Raw genomic sequence first — 15,167 nt, forward strand, 5'->3', positions numbered from 1 at the left:
GGGCCATGCACAGGGTCCACGCACAGGGTCCACACACAGGGTCCACACACAGGGTCCACACAGGGGCCACACACAGGGTCCACACACAGGGTCCACACACAGGGGCCACACACAAGGGTCACACACAGGGGCCACGCACAGGGGCCACGCACAGGGTCCACACACAGGGTCCACACAGGGCCACACACAGGGGCCACACACAGGGTCCACACACAGGGTCCACACAAGGGTCACACACAGGGGCCACGCACAAGGGTCACACACAGGGGCCACGCACAGGGGCCACGCACAGGGTCCACACACAGGGTCCACACACAGGGTCCACACACAGGGTCCACACAGGGCCACACACAGGGGCCATGCACAGGGTCCACGCACAGGGTCCACACACAGGGTCCACACACAGGGTCCACACACAGGGTCCACACAGGGGCCACACACAGGGTCCACACACAGGGTCCACACACAGGGGCCACACACAAGGGTCACACACAGGGGCCACGCACAGGGGCCACGCACAGGGGCCACACACAGGGCCACACACAGGGGCCACACACAAGGGTCACACACAGGGTCCACACACAGGGTCCACACAGGGCCACACACAGGGGCCACACACAGGGTCCACACACAGGGTCCACACAAGGGTCACACACAGGGGCCACGCACAAGGGTCACACACAGGGGCCACGCACAGGGGCCACGCACAGGGTCCACACACAGGGTCCACACACAGGGTCCACACAGGGCCACACACAGGGTCCACACACAGGGGCCACACACAGGGTCCACACACAGGGTCCACACACAGGGTCCACACACAGGGTCCACACACAGGGGCCACACACAGGGTCCACACACAGGGTCCACACAGGGCCACACACAGGGGCCACACACAAGGTCCACACAGGGTCCACACACAGGGTCCACACAGGGCCACGCACAGGGTCCACACACAGGGGCCACACACAGGGTCCACACACAGGGTCCACACAGGGTCCACACAGGGTCCACACAGGGGCCACACAGGGGCCACACACAGGGTCCACACACAGGGGCCACACACAGGGGCCACACACAAGGGTCACACACAGGGGCCACGCACAGGGGCCACGCACAGGGTCCACACACAGGGCCACACACAGGGGCCACACACAAGGGTCACACACAGGGTCCACACACAGGGTCCACACAGGGCCACACACAGGGGCCACACACAGGGTCCACACACAGGGTCCACACAAGGGTCACACACAGGGGCCACGCACAAGGGTCACACACAGGGGCCACGCACAGGGGCCACGCACAGGGTCCACACACAGGGTCCACACACAGGGTCCACACAGGGGCCACACAGGGGCCACACACAGGGTCCACACACAGGGTCCACACACAGGGGCCACACACAAGGGTCACACACAGGGGCCACGCACAGGGGCCACGCACAGGGTCCACACACAGGGCCACACACAGGGGCCACACACAAGGGTCACACACAGGGTCCACACACAGGGTCCACACAGGGCCACACACAGGGGCCACACACAGGGTCCACACACAGGGTCCACACAAGGGTCACACACAGGGGCCACGCACAAGGGTCACACACAGGGGCCACGCACAGGGGCCACGCACAGGGTCCACACACAGGGTCCACACACAGGGTCCACACAGGGCCACACACAGGGTCCACACACAGGGTCCACACACAGGGGCCACACACAGGGTCCACACACAGGGTCCACACACAGGGTCCACACACAGGGTCCACACACAGGGTCCACACAGGGTCCACACACAGGGTCCACACAGGGTCCACACACAGGGTCCACACAGGGCCACGCACAGGGGCCACACACAGGGTCCACACAGGGTTCACACAGGGTCCACACAGGGTCCACACAGGGTCCACACAGGGGCCACACAGGGGCCACACAGGGGCCACACAGGGCCACGCACAGGGTCCACACACAGGGTCCACACAGGGTCCACACAGGGGCCATACACAGGGCCACACAGGGTCCACACACAGGGCCACGCACAGGGGCCACACACAGGGTCCACACACAGGGTCCACACACAGGGGCCACACACAGGGGCCACACACAGGGGCCACACACAGGGGCCACACACAGGGTCCACACACAGGGTCCACACACAGGGCACAGGGTCCACACAGGGCCACACACAGGGTCCACACACAGGGTCCACACACAGGGTCCACACACAGGGTCCACACAGGGCCACACACAGGGGCCACACACAGGGTCCACACACAGGGTCCACACACAGGGGCCACACACAGGGTCCACACACAGGGTCCCCACAGGGGTCACACACTGAGGTTAAAGGTTCTTGTGTACCTGTGCTGGCCCGTGCGCTGACCGCCGTGCTCCGACCTCCGCTCTGGGCCCTCACCGTCACCTCGTACTCGGTCCCGGGCAGCAGCTCGGTCAGCTCCGCCCTGGACTCACCGCCGGACACAGACACGCTTCTCGAAACCTGCTCCGGGTCCAAAACTGTGACTAAAACCGAGTCGGCTCGACCTGGACCGAGCCGCCAGGACACGGAGAGGCTGCGTGAGGACGGCGCCACCTGCAGGCCGCTGACGGGAGACGGGGCTGAGGGGACAGAGACAGAACATTATCAAGGACATCTGAATGAACTAATAAGACCTCGTTCATCGTCCAGGAGCGGCTCATAAGGTTAAAGGTCATCAAACAGTCACAAACGAGTGCATCATGACGGAAGACACTCAAACTCTGGTTTACAATCAGCTGTGCATGTTCACCTGAAGAGGTCGTGAAGGAGGTGAAGGAGGCCATTTTTGTTCAAACTGAAAACCTTCTTCAAACAGGAAATGCAGTACAAATAATAACAAACAACAAGATAATTTAGACTGAAAAAAAGTATAAAATCTTCCAAATATGTTGTTTACAAGTTTAATTCTGGTTTAGTAGTTTAGACGTGCTTTGGTCTGACTTTAGCTCTGATTCTGCTTCTGTATCTGGTCCTGGTTTAATCCTGGTTCAGTAAAAACATGATCATAGAAACATATCTAGTGCTGGGGATATTTAGTGTGACGAGCCCCTCGGAGCCACATCAAGTTGAATCTCCCTGTTCTCCGCCCTGTAGTGGTGAGAAACGTCTGCAGCCACAGCTGCCCTGGGGCACACTGAGGGTCTGGTCCTGCTCTGAGCTCCATATTAACACCAGTTTGTTTAGATCCACTGCTGGTCTAAACAGCCCAGACCAGGAACAAGGACAAATGTTCATTTAAGAGTAAAAACTGACCCAAGGTAAAGTAAAATTCATATGAACTAAAAACCAAAGAGTAAAATATTTCAGTCCAAACTGTTACTCACCGGTCTGAAGTTCTCCTCGACTTCTCCCTCCATCTTTCCCCGACACAACAGTCAGATTGTACCGTGTCCCCGGCTCCAGCCCAGTGACGAGGCAGCGGTACCGGGCTCCAGGGGCTCCAGGGTCTCCAGAGGCTCCTCCAGAGGCTCCTCCAGAGGCTCCTCCAGAGGCTCCTCCAGAGGCTCCTACAGAGGCTCCTCCAGAGGCTCCTCCAGAGGCTCCTCCAGAGGCTCCTACAGAGGCTCCTCCAGAGGCTCCTCCAGAGGCTCCTACAGAGGCTCCTCCAGAGGCTCCTCCAGAAGCTCCTCCAGAGGCTCCTACAGAGGCTCCTCCAGAGGCTCCTCCAGAGGCTCCTCCAGAGGCTCCTCCAGAGGCTCCTCCAGAGGCCTCAGAGCCCAGGGCGAGCTGGGTGAAGCCTGGGTCCAGCTCACATCTCTGCCCTCGGCGTTGATCCAGCTCTGGTTGGTCTTCTGCGCTGACGAACACGGTGAAGTTACAGAGAACGGCCTGGACCTGGACCAGGACCAGGGCGGACTCGGACCGGCTGTAGACCACCGAGATGTTTGAGGAGCAGGGCGCGGCTTCTGCGGTCGGGATCTGGAATCACAGTGACACAGGCTTCAGTCACAGTGAAGAAAGAACTCTTTGAGTGGAAAGTCTGTCACCAGCGTTTGTGCGAGAACCAGAAAGAACCTGCTCCAAGACTCAAACAACTGGATCTTTACACGATGTTTGGAGCAGGTCATACCAGAGCTTCATTGGTTTTACCATGTTCTGTTGACTTAAACCTTTGATTAAACTGAAGGAAAACCAGCTCCGTGTTTTACAGGTGTCGATGTCGCCCCAGAACAGAAAGACAAAGCAGGTGGAGCGTTTCAGCATATCTGAGGATCACGAAACATCCCTCAAACAAACTGAACTCTGAAGAAGAAGAAATCCGGCCTCGAACGACAAACGAAGCAGCTGATGAATCCAAGAGTCTTCGGTTTGAGTCCCACTGGTCACTCCTGTCCAGTCCCTCAGGAGACACGCCAAGGTCCAGAGAAAGAGTTCATTTGAACACGATTAAACGATCATTTCTATGGAACTTTTAGACTTTTGAAACACATTTGAACCAGAAAACGGTGAAACTCTGTGACTGAAGCTTCAGAGAGAGGGAATATCCTTCAACATTTTGGTTTGTCGCTGTATTTGTTATAAAAGGTCTTTTCGTGTGTTTTAGAGTCAGTTTAGTCCAGAAAAACAGCAACTTTAGAGAAATACAACTACGATTGTTTTATAGAGTAACGATTGGTTGATTCATCTTTGCAGCTCTGTATAAGTCATTACAAATAGAATGATTAAAAACGTTGAGCAAAGTTGAGCCCTGGACTTTGAATTCTGCGTCAAAAAAACCTCGGTTCAGTTTAAAAATCTCCAAAGACGAGGTTCAAAAACAGTTCAATCCTGGAAAGTCTGAAACTGTCTTTTCCAGTGTTTTCATCCACACCAAGTTCAAAGAATGTTCATTTCAAGTCAACTTCTAACTGACATTACACCGTTACGATTGACTTCTTCGGTTGAAAAAGCTTCATCTTCAACTCCTCTTCAGTCCTTCAAGCTCAAAAACTGTCAGACGTTTTGATTATTGGCTCCACACACGATTATAACGTCCTCAGTGTCAAAATCTCTGTCCTTTTGGCTCAAAATCAGTCGCAGATCGTGGTTCTTTCCGTGTATTTTCCGCACTTATTCCAGAAGTGGAGTCCCGAGCCGCCGGAGCCTCTTCTCCTCGCCACGCCCTTTCCTTCCTCTGAGTGAAGAGACCTCACAATCTCCAGGTCAAAACAAAGCATGGTTTTCAGTGAGAGCGCCCCCCACAGGAGAGAAATGATTGAAGAGAGTTCATGACTCAGACAAAGCAGTAATTACATCCAAATGAATGTAACTGTGCATCATTTAGTTTATTTGTATGAAAAACCCATTTGTCTCCACTGTAGGTCAGTATATGTCACGTACACTGTAGGTCAGTATATGTCACGTACACTGTAGGTCAGTATATGTCACGTACACTGTAGGTCAGTATATGTCACGTACACTGTAGGTCAGTATATGTCACGTACACTGTAGGTCAGTATATGTCACGTACACTGTAGGTCAGTATATGTCACGTACACTGTAGGTCAGTATATGTCACGTACACTGTAGGTCAGTATATGTCACGTACACTGTAGGTCAGTATATGTCACGTACACTGTAGGTCAGTATATGTCACGTACACTGTAGGTCAGTATATGTCACCTACACTGTAGGTCAGTATATGTCACCTACACTGTAGGTCAGTATATGTCACGTACACTGTAGGTCAGTATATGTCACGTACACTGTAGGTCAGTATATATCACGTACACTGTAGGTCAGTATATGTCACCTACACTGTAGGTCAGTATATGTCACGTACACTGTAGGTCAGTATATGTCACGTACACTGTAGGTCAGTATATATCACGTACACTGTAGGTCAGTATATGTCACGTACACTGTAGGTCAGTATATATCACCTACACTGTAGGTCAGTATATGTCACGTACACTGTAGGTCAGTATATATCACCTACACTGTAGGTCAGTATATGTCACGTACACTGTAGGTCAGTATATGTCACGTACACTGTAGGTCAGTATATGTCACGTACACTGTAGGTCAGTATATGTCACGTACACTGTAGGTCAGTATATGTCACGTACACTGTAGGTCAGTATATGTCACCTACACTGTAGGTCAGTATATGTCACCTACACTGTAGGTCAGTATATGTCACGTACACTGTAGGTCAGTATATGTCACGTACACTGTAGGTCAGTATATATCACGTACACTGTAGGTCAGTATATGTCACCTACACTGTAGGTCAGTATATGTCACGTACACTGTAGGTCAGTATATGTCACGTACACTGTAGGTCAGTATATGTCACGTACACTGTAGGTCAGTATATGTCACCTACACTGTAGGTCAGTATATGTCACCTACACTGTAGGTCAGTATATATCACCTACACTGTAGGTCAGTATATGTCACGTACACTGTAGGTCAGTATATATCACCTACACTGTAGGTCAGTATATATCACCTACACTGTAGGTCAGTATATGTCACGTACACTGTAGGTCAGTATATGTCACGTACACTGTAGGTCAGTATATGTCACGTACACTGTAGGTCAGTATATGTCACCTACACTGTAGGTCAGTATATGTCACGTACACTGTAGGTCAGTATATGTCACCTACACTGTAGGTCAGTATATGTCACGTACACTGTAGGTCAGTATATATCACCTACACTGTAGGTCAGTATATGTCACGTACACTGTAGGTCAGTATATGTCACGTACACTGTAGGTCAGTATATGTCACGTACACTGTAGGTCAGTATATGTCACGTACACTGTAGGTCAGTATATGTCACGTACACTGTAGGTCAGTATATGTCACCTACACTGTAGGTCAGTATATATCACCTACACTGTAGGTCAGTATATGTCACCTACACTGTAGGTCAGTATATGTCACGTACACTGTAGGTCAGTATATATCACCTACACTGTAGGTCAGTATATGTCACGTACACTGTAGGTCAGTATATGTCACGTACACTGTAGGTCAGTATATATCACCTACACTGTAGGTCAGTATATGTCACGTACACTGTAGGTCAGTATATGTCACGTACACTGTAGGTCAGTATATGTCACGTACACTGTAGGTCAGTATATGTCACGTACACTGTAGGTCAGTATATGTCACGTACACTGTAGGTCAGTATATATCACCTACACTGTAGGTCAGTATATATCACCTACACTGTAGGTCAGTATATGTCACGTACACTGTAGGTCAGTATATGTCACGTACACTGTAGGTCAGTATATGTCACGTACACTGTAGGTCAGTATATGTCACGTACACTGTAGGTCAGTATATATCACCTACACTGTAGGTCAGTATATGTCACGTACACTGTAGGTCAGTATATGTCACCTACACTGTAGGTCAGTATATGTCACGTACACTGTAGGTCAGTATATGTCACGTACACTGTAGGTCAGTATATGTCACCTACACTGTAGGTCAGTATATGTCACGTACACTGTAGGTCAGTATATGTCACGTACACTGTAGGTCAGTATATATCACCTACACTGTAGGTCAGTATATGTCACGTACACTGTAGGTCAGTATATGTCACGTACACTGTAGGTCAGTATATGTCACGTACACTGTAGGTCAGTATATGTCACGTACACTGTAGGTCAGTATATGTCACGTACACTGTAGGTCAGTATATGTCACCTACACTGTAGGTCAGTATATATCACCTACACTGTAGGTCAGTATATGTCACGTACACTGTAGGTCAGTATATGTCACGTACACTGTAGGTCAGTATATGTCACGTACACTGTAGGTCAGTATATGTCACGTACACTGTAGGTCAGTATATGTCACGTACACTGTAGGTCAGTATATGTCACGTACACTGTAGGTCAGTATATGTCACGTACACTGTAGGTCAGTATATGTCACGTACACTGTAGGTCAGTATATGTCACGTACACTGTAGGTCAGTATATGTCACGTACACTGTAGGTCAGTATATGTCACGTACACTGTAGGTCAGTATATATCACCTACACTGTAGGTCAGTATATATCACGTACACTGTAGGTCAGTATATGTCACGTACACTGTAGGTCAGTATATGTCACGTACACTGTAGGTCAGTATATGTCACGTACACTGTAGGTCAGTATATGTCACGTACACTGTAGGTCAGTATATGTCACGTACACTGTAGGTCAGTATATGTCACGTACACTGTAGGTCAGTATATGTCACGTACACTGTAGGTCAGTATATATCACCTACACTGTAGGTCAGTATATGTCACGTACACTGTAGGTCAGTATATGTCACGTACACTGTAGGTCACTATATGTCACGTACACTGTAGGTCAGTATATATCACCTACACTGTAGGTCACTGTAGGTCAGTATATATCACCTACACTGTAGGTCAGTATATATCACCTACACTGTAGGTCAGTATATGTCACGTACACTGTAGGTCAGTATATGTCACGTACACTGTAGGTCAGTATATGTCACGTACACTGTAGGTCAGTATATGTCACGTACACTGTAGGTCAGTATATGTCACGTACACTGTAGGTCAGTATATGTCACGTACACTGTAGGTCAGTATATATCACCTACACTGTAGGTCAGTATATGTCACGTACACTGTAGGTCAGTATATGTCACCTACACTGTAGGTCAGTATATGTCACGTACACTGTAGGTCAGTATATGTCACGTACACTGTAGTTTAGACTGGGAGAAGATAATGATAATTGGGGGTTTCAATGTCCACGTGAATATGAGTAATGACTTCAGCGCATGGCATTAGCTTTGGTTTGAATGTAAATAAACCAACTCTCAGTCACAAGCAAACTCTGGCTCGTGTTCTAACAGATGGAAGAGAGATTAGTGACTTAATTGTCTTCCTAAGAACTCTATAACCTTCAAAGCTCACTTATCCCTGCATTTGTAACGTCTAGAAAAGCTCCCTAAAAAGCTTTCAACTGGTTCAAAATGCAGCAGTAAGATTACTAACAGGAACTAAAAGAAGAGAGCACATTACGCCGGTGCTGGAGTCTCTTCACTGGCTCCTGTCCTGTTTAGAATCACATTTAAACTCCTCCTCCTGACTTACAAAGCCATAAATGACATGGCCCCTCCCACCTCAAAGATGCTATAGAACCATATCATCCAATCAGAGCTCTTCACTCTCTAAATGCTGGTCCCAAGAGTCTCTAAAAGCACAGTAGGAGGTAGAGCCTTCTGGTGGTCCCAAGAGTCTCTAAAAGCACAGTAGGAGGTAGAGCCTTCTGGTGGTGCCAAGAGTCTCTAAAAGCACAGTAGGAGGTAGAGCTCCTGTCCATGTTAAAGAGGCGACACAGTCTCTTCATTTAAGTCCAGGATTAAAATGTTCCTCTTTGAAATGACTTATGTTCAGGCCAGTGAGGAACAGAAATATAAAGGTACAGTTTCAGCTCCACTGCCCAAGCAGCAACTCTGGGGGAAGTATGGCAGCTTGAGCACTATCCTCTGATAAACACTACTTATTCTATCATTCTATATTTAATATTTGAGTTCTGTGTCTGTTCACTGCTTGTCACATGTGTCGCTCCTTCTTCCTCTCAGAGCTTCTGTTTCAGACTCTGCTGATGATGACCTGGAGATCCAGATGTTCTTCCTCTGCCTGAGGAACGCTCTCAACTCTAAATGAACCTCCCTCTCTCCTCCTGATGCTTCTGTCTGTGGGAGGAGGATCTCTCCTTCTCTCAGGTTCTCCTCTAGGTTTCTACTTTCTCCCAAAGGGGTTTGTAGTTTTTCCTGTAGAAGGAGGGGCTAAGGGCAGGGGGCGCTCTGGGACATTATCCAGTGTGTCATTTCCTAATCTGCTTCTCCATTTTACTGTCGCCCTTCAAGGAAACTGCTGTCGTCATTTTGTTACAAAATGAATATTTTTCTTTTTACTACAAATGTTTAAATGATTGTGTCGTTTCTCCAGGTTTTCATTGCATAAACTCTGCAGTGTCTGGCCTTAATGCCACACGCTGGAACATTCCGAGCAAAGCAACAACATCTCCAAGCGGAAGTCACATACTTCACCTTAACACGCCGCAGGTCTACATTTGTACTCACAGGAGGCGCTGTTGTCGTTGCTACCGCCGCGGTAGCCACCATCGTAGCCTCCGTCGTAGCCGCCAACGTAGCCGCTGTCGTAGCCACCGTCGTAGCCGCCATCTTTGTAGTTTTTCGCCCTTCTGCCGTGGTGGTAGCTTCAGCCGCGCTCGTCGTCATGGATACAGCTGTCGTGGCTCTGGCTGAAGGTCTTATCGTTGTTGTGAAGCTTGTTGATGCCACAGGAGCTGAAGAAGAGGACGGAACTGCAGCCGGTTTGTTTGTGATTGTTGGCGTGTTTTTCAGATCTGTGGCTGTGAAAGTTGGATTGGTCGTTCCTTCAGTCGAACTCGTCGCTCCGTTTGTGAATCCCGCTCTGACCGTCGCTTCATCGCTCTCAGAACCGGATGTGTCAAACTTTGAAGTCAGTTCGATTCTGGCAGAAGATTTAAAATAATCCGGCGTTTGCGTCGTCCAATCGCCGCTGACGCTTCTGTCGCTTTGTTCATTTGAAAAAACGCTAAACTCAGCGATGTCCGTGCTACTTGCGATTCCGTCTGTGGAAGTAAACGTCATTTCCGTTTCGTTTTCCAAAGTTGAAGTTTGAAATTTAACCGAACTAAGAATTTCTGTTGTTTCAAAGTCAATTTTAGGCGTTTGTTTGTTCAAAAAAGTGGTCATTTCTGTTCCGTTTGCCGCGTATGTGCTTCTGTCGGATTCAAAGTCAGTAGTTAAAGTGCTGGAAAAGCGTTCGCTGTTCACGGCGGCTTCTGGGTCAAAGCCGGTCGCATTCTCGATTGTGACTTTTGACGTAACGGCAGAAGAATTGAGAGAAACGTCTGTGTTTTCGACAAAATCCGCGGCAGATGTGAAAAAGTTGGACTCAGTTGAAGCGTTCGAGGCCGTTCTCCACTCAAAGCTCCTGAACGTGTCCACTTCAGAAGAACGTTCTGAAAAAGAAGGAGAAGTTGTAGATCCAAAATGTCCGTCGTCGTCGGTGGAAGCAGGAAGTCCAGCGGTGGAAGCGGGAAGTCCGGCGGTGGAAGCGGGAAGTCCGGCGGTGGAAGCGGGAAGTCCGGCGGTGGAAGCGGGAAGTCCGGCGGTGGAAGCGGGAAGTCCGGCGGTGGAAGCGGGAAGTCCGGCGGTGGAAGCGGGAAGTGCGGCGGTGGAAGCAGGAAGTTTGTCGGTGGAAGCAGGAAGTCCGGCGGTGGAGGCGGGAAGTCCGGCGGTGGAAGCGGGAAGTCCGGCGGTGGAAGCGGGAAGTCCGGCGGTGGAAGCGGGAAGTCCGGCGGTGGAAGCGGGAAGTCCGGCGGTGGAAGCGGGAAGTGCGGTGGTGGAAGCGGGAAGTGCGGCGGTGGAAGCGGGAAGTGCGGCGGTGGTGGAAGCAGGAAGTCCGTCGTCGGTGGAAGCAGGAAGTCCGGCAGTGGAAGCAGGAAGTCCGTCGTCGGTGGAAGCAGGAAGTCCGTCGTCGGTGGAAGCAGGAATTCCGGCAGTGGAAGCAGGAAGTCCAGCGGTGGAAGCAGGAAGTCCGGCAGTGGTGGAAGCAGGAAGTCCGTCGTCAGTAGAAGCAGGAAGTCCGGCAGTGGAAGCAGGAAGTCCGGCGGCGGTGGACGCAGGAAGTCCAGCGGTGGAAGCAGGAAGTCCAGCGGTGGAAGCAGGAAGTCCGGCGTCTTCTCCTTTCGTTCCCGTCGTTTGTGGGGATTTGGTGGGTTTTCCCGTTGTGTCGCGCGACGTTTGGTTGAGATGTCGGTTCAGATTCGGTGCAGAGAAGTCGTGTTCGCTGGAGGAAAGATCCGGCTGCCGAGTGGACCACGAGTCTGGAAGAAACATCAGAGGAAGTTGTGACGTTCCTGAGCAGATGCAGCTTAAGATCGCTTTATTCCCTTTATGATGAAACAGAACAATCATAAAACGAACTAACAAAGAGTTTTCAGTCAAATGGACCATTGTGGGAGGAGTCAGTGTGTCTCCAAACATTTCACCAGTTTTTACTTTAAAACAAGATCCTAAATCAAAACTCAACAAAGTGTCAGTTTTACTCACATTATGATCATTATTAAGACTTTTTAAATGATGTTTTGGTCCTAAAGGCTTTACATTATATTGTCTTTATGTGACAGTGTGACATGGGGATGAGACTGTGGAAGGACACGCAGCACATGTGCCGTCCACTTCACCACGAGCGGCACAAACACAACATGTTGATCTTAGTGTTTAATATGAGCTTTTTTTTAACTGTAATAATTACACATGAATCTAAAAGAGTTTAATGAGTTTAATCTTTTAGACGAGACAAAAAAACTAAAAAACAAAAATCAAAAGCTGATTGACAAAAGTTTATGAAGTTTAAGTCTTGTTTTTTGACCCGAACGAACGAAACAAGTTTGAATTTGAAAAAATATATGATCCGAACGTGAAAAAAAACATTCAAACTTGAAAATCTAAACGTGAAACCAAAAAACAACATCAGAAACTGTCACTTCACGTCGTTCCTCATTGTTCACAGTTTAACGTGGAATATTTAAATTTATCCCAGTTTCACAAATGACAATAACAACAAATAAACAAACACTGGATTTTGGTCAAAAACTGAACATTAATAATGAAAGAGAAAGAACTCACGGACGGAACTGAAGGTCGCCAGCAGCAGAACCAGGAACCAGGGAGTTCCCATGATTCACAGCCGAGCTCAGATCCAAACCCGGACCGGACCCGGAGAGAACCAGGACCAAACCAGGTCTAAACCAGGTCCAAACCAGGACTGAACCAGGACTAAACCAGGTCTAAGCAGGTCTAAACCAGGACGGTTGCAGGACGGTTCCAGGTCTCTGTCTGTGAAGTGCGAGGGATGTCCTCCGTGTGCAGCAGATTGGCAGGAAGCTGGACTCACTTGTGTTTCCTGTTCCATTGTTTCGCTTCAGTCCAGAGTCTGAACCAGGAACTGCTCGGAAATACCTCCAGAAACCAGATGTCCACAAGAGTCAGGACAAGGAGGCGTTACAGTAAGACGCGGAGAACAAGAGCTTCAGCAGATGACAACAACAACAACAACAACAACAACAACAACAACAACAACAACAGTCAAATGAAAGTATTTAAAATAACCTGTGAACATGTCCTGGGGGTGTGGCCTCCTGGACCTTTTCCACATTTTGTCACATAAATTTACACTTAAATTAAAGCCGCAAGCAGCGTTAAAGGCCCTCGCCCTGGCAGAAACCACCCGTCCTCACCACCGCTCCTGCCACCAACGCCCCTGCCACCGCCGCCCCTGCCACCGCCGCCCCTGCCATCGCCGCCCCTGCCACCGCCGCCCCTGCCACCGCCGCCCCTGCCACTGCCGCCCCTGCCATCGCCGCCCCTGCCATCGCCTCGACAGCACGATTCAGGTTTGCTCTGAGCAATAGCGTGACATTTTTTTATAATTTCATTTTTTCCATTTGTCTCATGTCTGTCCCTCTCTCAGTCCAGTCCTTGATCGTTGGTGAGGTTTGTGTCCATTTCTTTGTGATGCTCTTCTTCCATGTACTGTGTCCACTGCAGGAGTTCATAGTAGTAAAGTTCAGGGGTAAATGCTGTATCAGTGGCAGAGCGTCTTCACTCACACATTTGTGATTGACAGGACAGTCCCAGGTCATGTGACAGTAGTTCACCTCCTGGTGGCGCTGTTTCTACAACAGTTGCATTTCCCTGTGAAGAATGAGACCTTTGACCTTTGACCTGGAGTTATGAAGAAACATGACACATTTTCCCGCTCTTCATCTGTCAAAACAAGATGAGCTTCTCTTTCCATTTGTGTTTCATATATTTAGTATTTGTCCAGATTAGAAATGCAACGACATCATTTAGATTATTCCTCTTGAAAGTTCTGCTTCATAAGCCTTGATAAACATCTCATTTGTAAAAAACGATAAAAGTCCAAGCTTTTCCAAGCTAAAAGGTTTTTTTAACTATTAAATGATTCAGTCTAAAAGATCATTTCCTGTGAAGTCAGATCGTTACTTTCTCTTAGAACTTCTCTTTGTGGTTTTACTCCAGCAATGTGACTTTTTCTTTCAGATCATTTCACTTTTTCTCCCTTTGTTTATTTTTTGCCAAAACAATGGCTGTAATTTCCCCTCTCAAAAGTGCTTTAGAAGCGTCCCATAGGACGTGGGGGACGTGGGGGACGTGGGGGACGTCTCACCATGTCATTCTCAAGCAGAAAAGTCTTAATGTCGTTTGACATTTTTCGTGAATCAGACTGAACCTCCAAAGTGTGTTTTTAATCTTCCCGTCGACTCTGGACTCAGACTCGAAACCCTGATCTTCACTTCCTGTTCACGGGTGCAGCTTCCTCTCCCGCCACTCGGAGTGTGGAGCTAACGAGGGGTCAAAGGTGAAGGACACAGTGCTGTCCACACCAGCACGGTCACTGTGGTTTATGGTCCAGGATGAGGAAGGGAGGAGGCTCTTCCACCACAGAAACAGGAAGTGAGACGAGAAGACAGACGAGACAGACGAGAAGACAGACGAGAAGACAGACGAGACAGACGAGAAGACAGAAGAGGAGACAGACGAGACAGACGAGAAGACAGACGAGACAGACGAGAAGACAGACGAGACAGACGAGAAGACAGACGAGACAGACGAGACAGACGAGAAGACAGACGAGACAGACGAGAAGACAGAAGAGGAGACAGACGAGACAGACGAGAAGACAGACGAGACAGACGAGAAGACAGACGAGACAGACGAGAAGACAGACGAGACAGACGAGAAGACAGAAGAGGAGACAGAGGAGACAGACGAGACAGACGAGAAGACAGACGAGACAGACAAGAAGACAGAAGAGGAGACAGACGAGACAGACGAGAAGACAGACAAGACAGACAAGAAGACAGATGAGACAGACGAGAAGACAGACGAGACAGACGAGAAGACAGACGAGACAGACAAGAAGACAGACGAGACAGACGAGAAGACAGACGAGACAGACGAGAAGACAGACGAGAAGACAGACGAGACAGACGAGAAGATAGAAGAGGAGACAGACGAGACAGACGAGAAGACAGACGAGACAGACGAGAAGAC

At 49.3% G+C, this 15,167-nt stretch overlaps 1 protein-coding gene across 1 annotated transcript in view; it reads right to left on the reverse strand.

Moving 5' to 3' along the window:
• Positions 1 to 10,232, reverse strand: part of LOC140349284 (receptor-type tyrosine-protein phosphatase beta-like) — a 140,920-nt gene extending 130,688 nt beyond the window's left edge. The window contains exons 1-3 of the mRNA XM_072435560.1: positions 10,116 to 10,232; positions 3,366 to 3,960; positions 2,364 to 2,621 (exon numbers count right to left, since the gene is read on the reverse strand). Of these exons, the coding sequence (XP_072291661.1) occupies positions 2,364 to 2,621; positions 3,366 to 3,960; positions 10,116 to 10,217 (955 nt within the window). The 5' untranslated portion in view covers positions 10,218 to 10,232. The remainder of the gene's footprint in view (positions 1 to 2,363; positions 2,622 to 3,365; positions 3,961 to 10,115) is intronic.
• Between the last annotated feature and the right edge of the window lie 4,935 nt (positions 10,233 to 15,167).

Source organism: Eucyclogobius newberryi, unplaced genomic scaffold (genome assembly GCF_026437365.1).
Source record: "Eucyclogobius newberryi isolate DKJ021-1_F unplaced genomic scaffold, fEucNew1.0.hap1 SCAF_7, whole genome shotgun sequence".
Classification (NCBI taxonomy): domain Eukaryota; kingdom Metazoa; phylum Chordata; class Actinopteri; order Gobiiformes; family Gobiidae; genus Eucyclogobius; species Eucyclogobius newberryi.